At 39.6% G+C, this 14,235-nt stretch overlaps 1 protein-coding gene across 6 annotated transcripts in view; it reads right to left on the bottom strand.

Annotated features, from left to right (window-relative positions):
* Nucleotides 1-1,163: 1,163 nt before the first annotated feature.
* DHX40 (DEAH-box helicase 40) overlaps nt 1,164-14,235 on the bottom strand; it is a 56,919-nt gene continuing 43,847 nt past the window's right edge. For 2 of the 6 annotated variants that reach the window (XM_056556657.1, XM_056556655.1), the window contains exons 14-18: nt 9,736-9,844; nt 7,418-7,512; nt 3,270-3,339; nt 2,598-2,826; nt 1,164-2,078 (exon numbers count right to left, since the gene is read on the bottom strand). In XM_056556657.1, the coding sequence (XP_056412632.1) occupies nt 1,945-2,078; nt 2,598-2,826; nt 3,270-3,339; nt 7,418-7,512; nt 9,736-9,844 (637 nt within the window). In that variant the 3' untranslated portion in view covers nt 1,164-1,944. The remainder of the gene's footprint in view (nt 2,079-2,597; nt 2,827-3,269; nt 3,340-7,417; nt 7,513-9,735; nt 9,845-14,235) is intronic. The other 4 variants (XM_056556658.1, XM_056556656.1, XM_056556659.1 and 1 more) reach the window with 4 other exon arrangements.

Below are 14,235 nucleotides of genomic sequence, written 5' to 3'. Positions count from 1 at the left end.
ACTTTACAAGCAATTTTCTATAAACCTTGAATGGTTGTTCCTGTAAAAACACACACACCTGACCTAAAACAATAAGCAAACAGAGCTCAACAGATATTGTGACAAAATAGCAACTGGAATGTATTTCAAAGGGTCCCCATATGTTTAACATGTAGTCTGATCAGTGAAAACTAAGTCTAATACATCGTTTTGTGGAAAAATTTAGCTTGATTCTAGTGGGTGTGCCTACTCAATGACTGACTTGTATAAGCATGCATACAGAGACAAGTCTGTTTTTATGTAACAGTGGCTATGCATTTGGTTTTATTCACATTTCCGTTTTTGATGTGGGAGGTTTATATATAAATTTTTTTTTCAACATTCATGTTTCAACAGTATGTTCTGCCTATAGAAGTTAATGGGTTAAAATTATAAACTCATTTTCCATTTTTGGGCAGTGTATGTCTGTATTTGTTCTATGTTTTTGTTAAAGGATTAAATGGGTACTGCGGCGCTAAGACATCTCATCCTTTGGATAGGGGATAAGATGCCTGATCACGGGGGACCCCGTGATCTTTCACGCAGCACCCTGTTACCATCAGCCCCCTGGAGCATGTTCGCTCCGGGTCTGATGACTGCCGATCACGGGGCCGGAGTATTGTGACATCAAGGCTCCGCCCCCGTGTGACGTCACACTCCGTCCCCTCAATGCAAGCCTATGGGAGGGGGCGGAGCGTGACGTCACACGGGGGCGGATCCATGATGTCACAATACTCCGGCCCCGTGATCGACAGTCATCATACCCGGAGCGAACATGCTCCAGGGGCTGATGGTAACAGGGTGTTGCGTGAAAGATCACGGGGGTTCCAAGCGGCGGGCCCCCCCGCGATCAGGAATCTTATTCCCTATCCTTTGGATAGGGGAAAAGATGTCTTAGCGCCGGAGTACCCCTTTAAGCATTTATTTTTTTTTTTTTGCTGTTTTGTTAACTTTGCTGAACTATGGATGTAATAAAAAGAAAAAAAACATCATCCAAAACGAGAACAAATTGTTATATATATATTACAATTACAAGAAATGGTGTGTGATAGCTATTTCACGCCGCGTCTGGTACTTCCTCAGTGGTATATATATATACCACTGAGGAAGTACCAGATGCGGCGTGAAATAGCTATCACGCACCATTTCTTGTGTTTAAACCAAAAGGCGGACATCAGCAGATATCTGGGCAGCGTCAGAATGGCAATGGCAGTGGCAGTGAGGTAAATAAAGCTTGTTTAATTTTTTATTTTAAAACCAGTTTACCCCTTTTACATAAAAAAAATAAATTCAGACAACCCCTAAAAATAATAATGCATATAATTTCAGCAAAATGCTCTCTCTGTGTGTCTTTTTATTTCATAGTATTGGCACCAGGGTAGAAGGTTTCTTTCAGTATGCAAATAAACGGCTCAGAGTTTCAGTGAGACTGCAAGAGATAACTGATTTAAATGAATAAATAATAGAATTAAACGATATTTGTTTGTTATCTATTGGTGTTACAGAAGACTATAAAAAGTATGTCAGCATTATTATTAAAATCAGTGTACAAGTGTATAATTGTATTGTGATTACAAAAAAAAAAAAAAAAACACAGTTCTTTCTTTGGTTAAAAAAATGCACCAGATATGGCATCCAAACAGTGAAACAGTAAAAATACAGCAGGCTTTGCTATTCTGGTCATCAAGGTGCAATAGTAACCTGACAGAAAATAATTTAAACCTGTGAAAATTCAGAAACCTAATGTTTGAAGGCTGGTACTTTGTAACTATGAAGAGATTCATGAAAAGCGTTGTTTACGTTTTCTTGTGGAAAATGCTAAACCAAACAACTGAATGATTAGTTGCATAGTGGTCTATATGTAAATCTATATAAAAGCCACATTCCCCTGTAAAATAATATAACCAGGCCATAGCTTCACCTTTGTCAACTTTCTCCCTGATGAGAACCTGGAATTTGAACTCTCTGTTGCTTGCGTTGAAGAAAGCGCGCTCTCGCATCACATATGGACTTATCATCATTTCTTCTCTTCATTTTCTTCATTGAGGCTTCTGATCCTTCTATCAAAAAATACAGACATAAAACAGTGTCCAAAGGCTAGTAGGAGAGGGTAATTTATTACTTAAAGGGGTTATCCAAAAATCGAAAAACAGAGATAATTCACTTCAAAGACCGCGCCCTGTCTGTCTCCAGGTTGGGTGTAGTTCTGCAGCTCAGTTCCATCAAAGTGAATGGTGCCAAGTTGTAATACCACACCCAACCTGGAGACAGATAGGGTGTGGTCTTTGAAAGAAATGATCTCTGTTTTTCGATTCCTGGATAACCCCTTTAACTAGTAAAAAAAATATAGGCAACGTCCTCTTGAAAGTGAGGAAGGCTACGTGTACGTTTAGACAAAGTATAAAAATAAAGTGTCAAAACCTCACAATTGATTATTTATATTGGAAAGCATCAGTATACAGAAAGCCACATAAAGAATACTATTGCACAAGCAGTACACAGAGTGAGTAAAAAAGTTACTTGAGACAGAAGAAGCAATATACGTATTTTGCATACTGTTTATAAGGAAATTATCTTACCATTGTTGTGTTTTGTGTGCTCTCTTGATTTCCATTTAGCAAGCTCTTCTTGGGTCACCTCTTCCCTGGCCACACTGCTCAGTTCATAGGCATCTACATCATGCAGTCTTGGAAGCAAATCCTTAACCCATTCATAGCGGATAGGACACACAGTTCGAACATATATCTTCGATGTAACCAAAACATTGTGGAATAAAATCCACTCCAGATTAACCTCCTGTCCAAACAACTTGGGGGGGGGGGGGGAAAGAAAAATGTTATCCATGATGCTTAGAAGCCCAGAAGCAACATACCCTTCTAACATCTAGAGATCAGCAGCTTTCAAAATCTACATCACAGAGACTGCTGCAGGGAAGAATGCTTCTTGAGGACCAGCGGAGTATATGCAAATTTATTACTAAAGATGGGGACCTCTTCTGTATTTGCGGCCTTAATCTTCCTTTGTTTTGACATTTGAATATTTTATATACATGCACACCTTTGTATGTTGTTAGAAACTGTGTTTTTTTTCTCTATATTTGAAATATTTAAATGAAATATGTTTAAAAAAAAAAAAAGATGGGGACAGTGAAGAATGTATCACAGGAGTGAATTTCAGGAAAACAACAATGAAACAAATGAAAGTAACTAATGCAAACTAGCATCGCTCTATGCACTTATTCAAATACTCACTGCTGAAGAAGGATGGATGTGTACCATGCTGCCATTTCCATCCATTGTACAGAATGTCCTTCCTAATGACCTAAAAGTACAGTACAAAAGTGTATGCATAATATAAATAAAGGGTTTGCATTTGCATTCAACAGGAGCTATCATGCAGTGACAAAAAAGACCATGTTATAAACGGGTATTTACTCTCTTCTAGGCCCCAATATTCCAGACGAACGTTACTGAACTTATTTTGATATGTAATGCGGACAATGACATGAACACAACCTGCAGACCTCTCTAGCCTTAACAAGTTCAATAATATTTTCAACGTGAAGGAGACTGAGCAAAAATAGGAGCCATTGATGATAATGTCCTACGGATAGATAAGTTCTGGCGCAGCATTATGTCTGGCGTAAAACAAATACAAGCCTCCCAAAGTAAGAAAATTGTGCCAATTCTTAATAATTGTGGTAGTAGTATAAGAGTGTGGGGACACTTAAAGGTATGACTAAAGCTGTGTCAATAACAAGAACCTACAGAACAAATGTATCTGAATTAAAGAGGTTCTGATATGAGCAACATTAAAGACTAATAGCAAATTATAGGTTCTGGCTGCAATTATTGCTAAAATATGTGGTGTAGCCAGTTATTAAACTTAAGGGTGACACACCTTTTTTTCCATATGGGCGTTTGGTAAATTTGTTCCTTAAAGGGGTACTCTGCTGCTCAGCGTTTGGAACAAACTGTTCCGAATGCTGGGGCCGATGCCGGGAGCTTGTGACCTCATAGCCCCGTCCCCTCATGACGTCACGCCCCGTCAATCCAAGTCTATGGGAGGGGGTGTGACAGTCACACCCCCTCCCATAAACTTGCATCGAGGGGGCGGGGTGTGATGTCCTGAGGAGGCGGGGCTATGACATAACAAGCTCCCGGCGCCAGCTCCAGCATTCAAAACAGTTTGTTTTAAACGCTGAGCAGCAGAGTACCCCTTTAAAGGAGTTATCCACCATAAGGTGATTTTAGTACATTAGCCAGACAGTTATGGACATGCTTAGGTAGGATCTGTGCTCATCTTGGAGATAAATAGCTGGGTTGTGAGTCTTTTAAAAGGCTGATGTATTTTTGTTCTGTTTTTTAAATGACTATTTCTTGCTGAAGTTCCCTCCCTCCAACAACAATTCCCAGGATTCCTTGTTGATAAGTGTGAGGTCACTTTTCTCCCTCCCACACATCAGCCACCCTACCCATTGAAGCACAGGTGAGCTGCCTTTCTGCTGTGCTTTAAACAATAGACCAGTGTTTTCTAACCAGGATGCCTCCAGCTGTTGCACAACTACAATTCACTGCAGAATGACCTCCTTCCCACCAAGCGTCGCTCCACCCATTGAAACTCAGACAGGCTCCCTTTCAACACCTGACTAGTGATGTGATGTCTCGGGCTGCACTGCAACCTGGGAAGACAACACTCATTTTGTATGGTGTTAAAAATAAACAAACAATCGGGGCAAAGATTACATATAAATTGCGAGACCACCATTAAACACAGGTACAGGCACTACTGTATATTACAAACTACACTAACTTTACAGCCCCTGTAGCATAGTCAAATAAAAAGAATCATGGAATAACCCTTTAAATAAATGCAGAATCAGTTTAAAAACTATGTGGCATTTCCTCAAGTTACCTTCAGTTTTTTTTTTAGATTTTATTTTTCTTAATGTATTTAAATGAAACTCTAGGCAGAATATAAAAATTTACCCAGTTCGGGTCACTAAACAAACATTCTTTTGTTATACACTGGCTCTCAAAGCTGATAAAATAGACATCTTGTTGTCTATTTTGTATGTAGAGAATAAAGCTTTGTTATGACTTAATTCCACTTGTATTTGGGTATACAATCTAGCGCAGAATCAGCTATAAAAGAACATACACCTTTCTAGCACTAAGCAAGCATTAGGAAAGAACATGCAGCAAATGCCAATAGCACAAAAATATCCTAATAGGGCATGCCCATAATTCCTCCTGATGACAGCAGGAATCCGCTGAAACATGAAGAGGGGGGCATGTGTGAGTGATTTTGAATCATATTGTATTGTCTGCATATCATTTGTGGACTGCAGCCTCAGTAATATAGACTAATAATATATGTGGATTATTCTTAGCACCAGAACTCTATTTTTTGTGTGACTTTTTGATTGTGCAGTGCCCTAAGCAAAAATAAAAGAAACTTGCTTACCAAAGTAAAAAGTGATTTTTGACTTGCAGTGGTCAGAGATTTATCAAGTGCGTAAGTTGCAAAAAAAGTCACATTGCATGAAAAAAGCTACTAAATTTACTCCAGCTCAGACATGGAGCAGAAAAAGCCCCTACCAAACAAAACAAAAAAAAATTGCTTACATGAAAGAAATTTATCAACAGGCTGAAACCAGTTGATAAATACGTCACACATAAGCAAATAAAATTGTAGGAAAAAAATAACTAAAAAAAGGAATACATAAGCAAACATTGATAAATGTCCCCCATTGTGATTATTAAATGCCAACAGAGGCACAGCACTAGGACTATGTTTCCAATGTTATTTTGGGATATAACATGCCTCAAAACAGGTGTTTTACTGCTCAAAAGAAGCACAGAAAAGGTAGTATTTTTTTTTTTATAGAATAGAATGGGGGGAAAAAATCTTTTTTTGCATACACAGTAATGTTTTTAAGGGGCACTCCAGATAAAAAATGCTTTCATATCAACTGGTACCAGAAATTTAGAGGTTAATAAATTACTTTTATTTAAAAAAATAAAAAAGAAAAATAGCCTTTTAGTACTTCTCAGCAGCCAATGCCCTGACGGAAGTCGTACGGTTTTTCATTCGGGAACAGTGCTCTATACTCCTACCTCAGTCCATGTCAGGAACTGTCCAGATTAGAAGATGTTCTCTATAGGGATTTTCAGCTGTTGAAATGGCAAAAGACATCTACATTTGGCACACATTTCAGCACCTACTTTGAGGCACAAAAATCAAAAAATAAGTCTCCTTTTAAAAGAAGCTCTTTGGGCTTCTGCTGTGACACAAAAAACTAAAATAAATAACACCAAAAATGGTCCAAAAGCAAAAATCTCATAAACTGGAGTTATGTTTTTCGGGGCAAAAAAATAAGCCTCAAAAAATGGGGAAACTACTGGTAGTAAACCTGCCCTAATACCCATAGAAAATGACAACAGCTTAAAACAAATATTGGGTATGTTTATTGACCATTTTGTATGTTATATCGTTGCCTGGACATTAACTATCAGAGACCAATCAGAGTTTAACAGACATTAACAAGTCACATCACACCGTGGAGGGAAAATGGCTATTTGGGCCCAGGGTGGACATTTCGACTTTGGGCTGTACTCACTTTTGTTGTTAAGGTTTAAACATTAATGGCTGTGTGTTGAATTATTTTGAGTGGACACAAAAAAACATAAAAAGGTAAGAGAGTGTGTACTCACTTATTGAAATAATCTATATATGTATATATTTAACTCAATGTGTATGTTCCATCACAACTTCCAAACGGCTGAAGATATTTCAATAAAACTTAGTACACGTTACTTATATGTTAAAAAAAATATATAGGATAAATAGATTAACCATAACCCACCCCCATTTGCAAGGATTTGTGTTTTTGTTTAAAGTCCCATGCAAGTCAATGGGAAATATATTTTCCAGGATAGCTTCCAAATGGCTGGAGATATTTTAATTATACTTGGTGCACGTTACTTATGTCAAATAAAAAAAAAAGATAGTTAAATTAACCCTTACCTACGTGAAGGATAGGGTTTTTGTCCCAAGTCCCATGCAAGTATATGGGACTTCCGTTACCTTACTCCACATGTTGCAAAGCCACGCCAACCCTTTAAGCCACACCCCTTTTATTTTCTACCCTTTTTGTGCATCTGTCTGGGCTTACAAGTCATGCCCACTCCCACAAAGCTATACTATACAGCCTACACTTTCTTCATCACAACTCAACCCCATCTGAGGATAAGATATGAGGTCAGATATGAGGACAGAATAGGAGAGCAGAATAGGAGGACAAGAGATTCCTCCTATGTTGCATTAGGCTGGAAAAACTGGCAATGCCGAGTACTCTGCTAGTATATAAATATAATTAAAATGTGCATCGCCTTACCTTCTGGCCACACTAGAGAAAAATCCTGCACACAGACAACATTTAAGCAACTCATGCTTGGGAATATCACTGGTCTCCACTGGAAAATTCTTCATCTAAATACATAAAAGTACAATTAAAACAAAGAAACATTGGTTTGCCATAATATTAAAATCACCAGCCTAATATTATGTAGATCCCCACCCCTTGTGCCACCAAGAGCTTTGACCCGTTAAGCAATTGACTCCTCAACACTTCTGAAAAGGTCCTGTGAGGTCTTGCACCAAAAGGTTAGCAGCAGATTATAAGTCATGTAAGTGGTAAGGTGGGGCTTCTATGAATTGGTAACTTGTTTTCTAGCACATCCTAAAGTGTACAGTTTGGCATCTGGGGAATTTGAAGGCAAAGTCAAACGTTATCATGTTCCTTAAAGCATTCCTAACAGGTTTTGCAGAGTGGCAATGGGCATTATCCTGTCACTTATTTGGGAAATAATGTTGCAGTGAAAATGTGTACTTGGGCTACCAAAATGTTTAAAGGGGAACTCCGGAAAAAAAATTCTTATCCCCTATCCACAGAATCTGACCCCGGAGCCCCCCCCCGCGATCTCCTGTCTGGCACCCCCGACTCTCTACATGTACGGATAACTGTTGACCATGGCACGAAGCATTGGCTGACACGCCCCCCCTTCATGTATCTCTATGGGAGAGCAGGAGATACACATCGAGGAGCGCGTTTGCCACTTCGTGCAGTGGTCGACAGTAATCTGTGCAGAGGTCACTCCACGCATGGAGAAAGCCTGGGGGCAGGCAGAATTCTGCGGGTACGTGATAACTACTTATGTACCAGAGTTCCTCTTTAAGTAGGGGGCTCATTTGAAAGTAACATCTACATAAACTACAGTATCCAAGATTTCTTTGCAGAATATTTCACTGAGCAACTTCTATAGTACATCCCGGTGCCATATCTTCTCCTATTAAAGAATGCACAAGCACCCGGTTGTACACATGGGGGAGATTTATCCAACCTTTGCAAAGGAAAAGTTGACCAGTAGCCAATAGCAACCAATCAGGTTGCTCCTTTAATTTTTGACAAAGCCTCTGAAAATCGATCTGATTGGTTACTACGGAGAACTGGTCAACTTTTCCTCTGCAAAGGTTTTAATAAATCTCCCCCATGGTGTAAATGAAAATGTCATTTATCATAACATATCACCTTCCTCTATTTAAATTGGCACTGTCAGATAGAAAAACTTTTTATATGTGTTACTGAAGAAAATTAAAGACCTTTTGTATAGTTGCTTAAAATATTTTGAATATATAATAAAGAAAACGGCTCCTGAAAATCCCACCACTAAGGGTCCCTATACCTACTGGGACACTAACCAGTCCTGCAGCAGCATCAGGCTTGTCCATGAGCCATGGACAAGAGATGACTCATAGACAAGGCTGCATGAGCAGACACACCAATCACCTCTCACCATCACAAGGGAGGGACACACCCCCTCCCCGGAGAGGATTTTCCAACACTGTGAGCTAATGAAAATAGGTATTTTTATGATTAATATAGGGGATAAGGGCATAAAGGCATTTAATTTATATTTTGTGGGATCTGACAGGTAAGCTTTCAGTTCCTATGTTTATGTTTGAGATTTGGTACAGATTCTCAAGCACATTTCCCTGAGGGTTATCATCTGCAGAAATTCCAGCCTGTGGGAACATACTATAACTTTTCAGCTCTTCTGTGGAATTGAATATTGGATAAGATGGTAAGCCTTTGCTCCCAACATACATTAGTAAGCCTCCCACACTAGCCACCAGTTGTTCTTCCTTTGGGCTCATTTAGTTGCTATTGTTCCTGCTTCCACCACATCCACATGAAGAACTGAATGCTCACTTGCTACCCAATATTTCCCCCCACTTGTCAAGTGCATTTGTAAGGAGATAATCAATGTTATAGATTTCACCAGTCAGACTAATAAGGGAGATAAAAGACGTGTCTGAATGTGCAGAGATTTCAGTGTATAAAACATATCTATAGAAGCTGTATTGGTGTGTATCAATATATTTGCAGTCCCCAAGATCCAAGCTTGGTAATCACACTTCAATTGGATTTATTACAAAGAATCAGCACTATATGTCAGGAATATATTCAAGCTGTATGTACATTTTTAAACTGATGTGTGCCCTAACTTTACAGCCTGCCAAAGCAATGATTTTTAGTACGTGTTAGGTAATAAAAAAATAATCTGTGCCTATTCATCATGTATGCTTTACAAGAAATTTAAAAGGGTGGAGGACGGAGATTTGTGGACTAATTACAGAAAGTAAAGTACTTACCTGTTTTAGCTTATTTGTAATATCTCTAAGCTGCTTTTCCACGCTAAAAGCGGTTTTTACAGCTCTCCAGTGAACAGCATGTTTGTGACACCAGGAAACAGGATTGTCACTGTGCAAAAAAAATATAATCCAATTTTATTATTGTATAGAAAGCCAATATAATATATTGGACTCATAACATTATCCCATCTTATCAACACAAAAAAAAGAAGTATAAAATCTGTGGGAGTACCAGGAGTTGGATCTCTACATTAATGGCCTTATGCTAAAGATAGTCCATCAATTAAATGCCTCACATAATCCCTTTAAAATGTCTTATGACATGCCCCACACAGTTAGCATCTTATATTAGATCAATGTGACAAGAAGATGGATTTCTGCCGGGTTCCACTGAAATAATAATCAGTTTAATGATAGGTTTTCATAAGTTCACTATGTAAAATATAGTTCTGGTTTTAATGTTACCTACAGTATGTAACTGAAGGAAACATTTATAAAAAGCCAATCCAATGCCCCATTTTAGTTGTGTATCCTGGCACCTCTGCCGTTTTTTGTGCCTATTTCATCTTTAAAAAGCAAGAAGCTGACTAAAAAACCAATAGTCTGCAAATGCCCTTTAATGTTAATGCAAACCTGAGCCATGCCTTACCAAAGTGCTCAAACATATCTAATATTCTCTATTCTCCTGTACAAGTGTATTTCTCATTGGTTTTGCATTTGTAATCAGTATTAGTTTATTACCTACACATGCCTTGGGCATTCTCTTACAATATGTGTTATTGACTAAATGAAGTGAGGTCTACATTTTGTCTGTTAAACGTAATAACATAATAACCCCTTAAGGACGCAGCTCATTTTCACCTTAAAGGGGTATTCCAGGCAAAACCTTTTTTTTATATATATCAACTGGCTCCGGAAAGTTAAACAGATTTGTAAATTACTTCTATTAAAAAAATCTTAATCCTTCCAATAGTTATTAGCTTCTGAAGTTTTCTGTCTAACTGCTCAATGATGATGTCACGTCCCAGGAGCTGTGCATGATGGGAAAATATCCCCATAGGAACTGCACAGCTCCCGGGACGTGAGTCATCAGAAAGCAGTTAGACAGAAAACAACAACTCAACTTCAGAAGCAAATAACTATTGGAAGGATTAATATTTCTTAATAGAAGTAATTTACAAATCTGTTTAACTTTCCGGAGCCAGTTGATATATAAAAAAAACAAGTTTTGGCCTGGAATACCCCTTTAAGGATGGAGCCATTTTTTGCAATTCTGACCACTGTCACTTTAAGCATTAATAACTCTAAGATGCTTTTACCGATTATTATGATTCTGAGATTGTTTTTTCGTGACATATTCTACTTCATATTCTTCCTTTCTTGGTGAAAAAATCCCAAAATTTCATGAAAATTTTGAAAATGTAGAATTTTTCTAACTTTGAAACTCTCTCCTTGTAAGGAAAATGAATATTCCAAATTAATTTTATATTGATTCACAAATACAATATGTCTACTTTATGTTGGCATCATAAAATGGACATATTTTTACTTTTAGAAAAAATTTGAGGGCTTCAAAATATAGCAGCAATTTTCTAAATTTTGAAAATTGCTAAATCTGAAGGGACAGATGTTACAGAACTACAACTCCCAGCATGCCTGGGCAGTCTAGGCATGCTGATAGTTGTAGTTCTGCAACATATGAAGGGCTACCATTTGGGCACCAATGTAATAGTGGTCTCCAAACTGTGACCCTCCAGATGTTGCAAAACCACAACTCCCAGCATGCCCAGACAGCCTTTGGCTGTCTGGGCATGCTGGTAGTTGCAGTTTGGCAACCACTAGGAATGCCACAGTAAAGATCGCTTTACTGCAACCTTCATTGATGCTCCACGCCGTCGCCTCTCTACCTGAGCCACTGATCTCCGCTGATGTCACCGATAATCGGTGGTCCCCACGCCATCTTATCCTCCTGCCCGACATCCAGGGGTGGGCAGAGCGGGGTATTTCCATGGCAACCTCCCATCTTCAACTGCCATTGGTCAGCACTCATTGCTGACTAATGGCAGGGGATAGGAGGAGGCTGCAGCACTCCTATCCCTCTGGATGATTGGGGCTGTCACTGACAGCTCCGATCATCCCTATTTTCCAGGCGATTGGGTCACCAGAGACAAGCCCGGAATAGCAGAAAATCACATGTCTGAATTGACATGCAATTTCCTGCGATCGCCGACATGGGGGGTCTCAGGACCCCCCTCGGTGATGTGTCAGGATGCCTGCTGAATGATTTCAGCAGGCATCTCAGTCCAGTCCCCAACCGGCTAGCGGTGGGGACCGGAATTCCCACGGGCGTATCCATACACCCAAAGTCCTTAAAGGGGTACTCCGGTGGTTAAGATTTTTGGCTATATTGCATCTTCTTTTAATGTTCATGTTTTTTGCAATTGACATGTATTATATGTTTGTGTAGCATGTGTCTTTTTTTCTTACCTGTTTGTGGGCCAGGAAGTTCTGTAGTTCTGTGTTGGATCTCTGACTGTTTTGAAAGAACAGAGAAAAAAAAAAAAACATGACATCTTGTCCACAGCCTAATCCTAACCTGTGGACAAGATGTCATGTTTTTTTTTTTTCTCTGTTCTTTCAAAACTGAATGACAGAGATAGGCCACGCCCCCTCATCTCCCCCTCCAGGTGGTCACAGGTGTGCATGAGAGCAAGAAGCTCCTACACATCTCCTCATATCCCCTCCACCCTGCTTTGTCTTGTGAGGACGCAGGTCTGCACTGAAAGAAGACAGAGAAATTGTATGTGAAGGGGAGAAAGTGTTATGTGAAGGGATAACAAGGTGCACGGGCTGGGGATGTATAGACTGCAGGGGAATAAATCTCGGACTGGGGATGATTTCTATGTGTGAAGAGGGGGGGCGAGACGACTCCTGAATGACACATGCTGGGAGTTGTAGTCCCTGTTATGTGTGTTTATGCTAGTGTTTACAAACCAGTCTGCCTCCAGCTGTATCAAAACTACAACTCCCAGCATGCCTGGACAGACTTTGGGCATGCTGGGAGTTGAAGTTTTGCACCAGCTGGAGGCACACTGGTTGGGAAACACTGTCCTAACCTATTCAGCATACACATCATGTTACACCAGTGTTTCCAAACCAGTGTGCTGTGTATAAGGGGGCCGACCCGGGAAAATAGTAGGGTGGGTAAAGGGCGGAACAAAAAAAATAAAAGGAGCCGCCCCAAACCAGCAAGGCATGTAGCATGCTGGGATTTATAGTTTTCAGCACAGCAAGAAACAGGAAATAGAAGCAAAGATAGGAAAACAAAGTGGGGGATAAAAAGACAACAAAGAACGGAAATAGAGTAGCCTAAACAACAAGAATAGAAATGAAACAAAACAAATAGGGTAAGTCAAAAACAGAAAAACACGTTGACCACCGGAGTACCCCTTTAAGGACTCAGGATGCAGGGCGTATGCATACGCCCTGCGTCCTGAACAGGTTAAGAGTAGATACACAACCCTATTAAATTTGGCTGAAATCAGTCAAGTGTAGTAAAGTGTACGGGAAAGTGGTGGATGGGGTGTATATTTTGCCTGGATATGCTGCTTTAGCAGCGCTAGTCTGCTAGGCCTCTTTTGTTTAAACTTCATGGGCTGGATTTCTTGAACTGGAGGACAGGTTGGATGTGGGAGTGCTCCAGTCCACACCCCTAGTCCATTACGGGTTTCCCTATTTTAAGGTGTCCTCAGGTGAGGTTAGGTGGCTGCTGACTGCTGGAGAGACAGAGGAGAAACAGACACAGCCAGAGCTGCAGCTGAGACCTAGCCGGTCTAAACCTTCCTCTATGGACATTTTGTGAGTTTTCTTGGGGCCAGACATTAGGCCCACAGTAAGATAGTGAGGTATCCTGATGTTTAGTTAGAGCCAGACAGGCTTAGGTTTTATTGTTTTGTTTGCACTATACTTTGTGCCTAAAATTCATTTAAATAAACATCCTCTTGGACGTTTGAAACCTACTGCCTGTGTGAATACTGTCATTGCCGACCCCACCGTGTGAGCTGTTCCTTACACAAGCAAAAGGGGGCGACTACCCCTTTCATATGTTTTGGTGGAACACAGTACAGTGGAGTAGAATGGAATTGGAAACACAGTAAGCTTGTGTTGCTGTGCCTACATTTCGCTGTGTCAATCGATCCACTATTGTAGGTAGTGACTGTCAATTGGTTCGGTCCAGAGTTAGCTCAGAGACAGTTGGGAGTTAGAGAGTGGAACAAAGTAAAACTATTTTTACCATGAAGCCTATACAGGAGTTATATTATCACTTATAGGTATACAATAGACTAATAATATATACTTCATATATGTATTTGAATGAAGTAAGGTGTACTGTTACTATTAGTTATAATCAGGTCGGGTTCATAATGTGCTTTGCATATAGGTTTGAATGTTTCTGTCTCCATTCTACTTAAATGTGCTGTATATAAAAGTGTAGTTGAC

This window comes from Hyla sarda, chromosome 2 (genome assembly GCF_029499605.1).
Source record: "Hyla sarda isolate aHylSar1 chromosome 2, aHylSar1.hap1, whole genome shotgun sequence".
Classification (NCBI taxonomy): Eukaryota; Metazoa; Chordata; class Amphibia; order Anura; family Hylidae; genus Hyla; species Hyla sarda.
The sequence above is the reverse complement of the archived record's forward strand: the minus strand, read 5'-3'. Positions and strand labels throughout refer to the sequence as shown.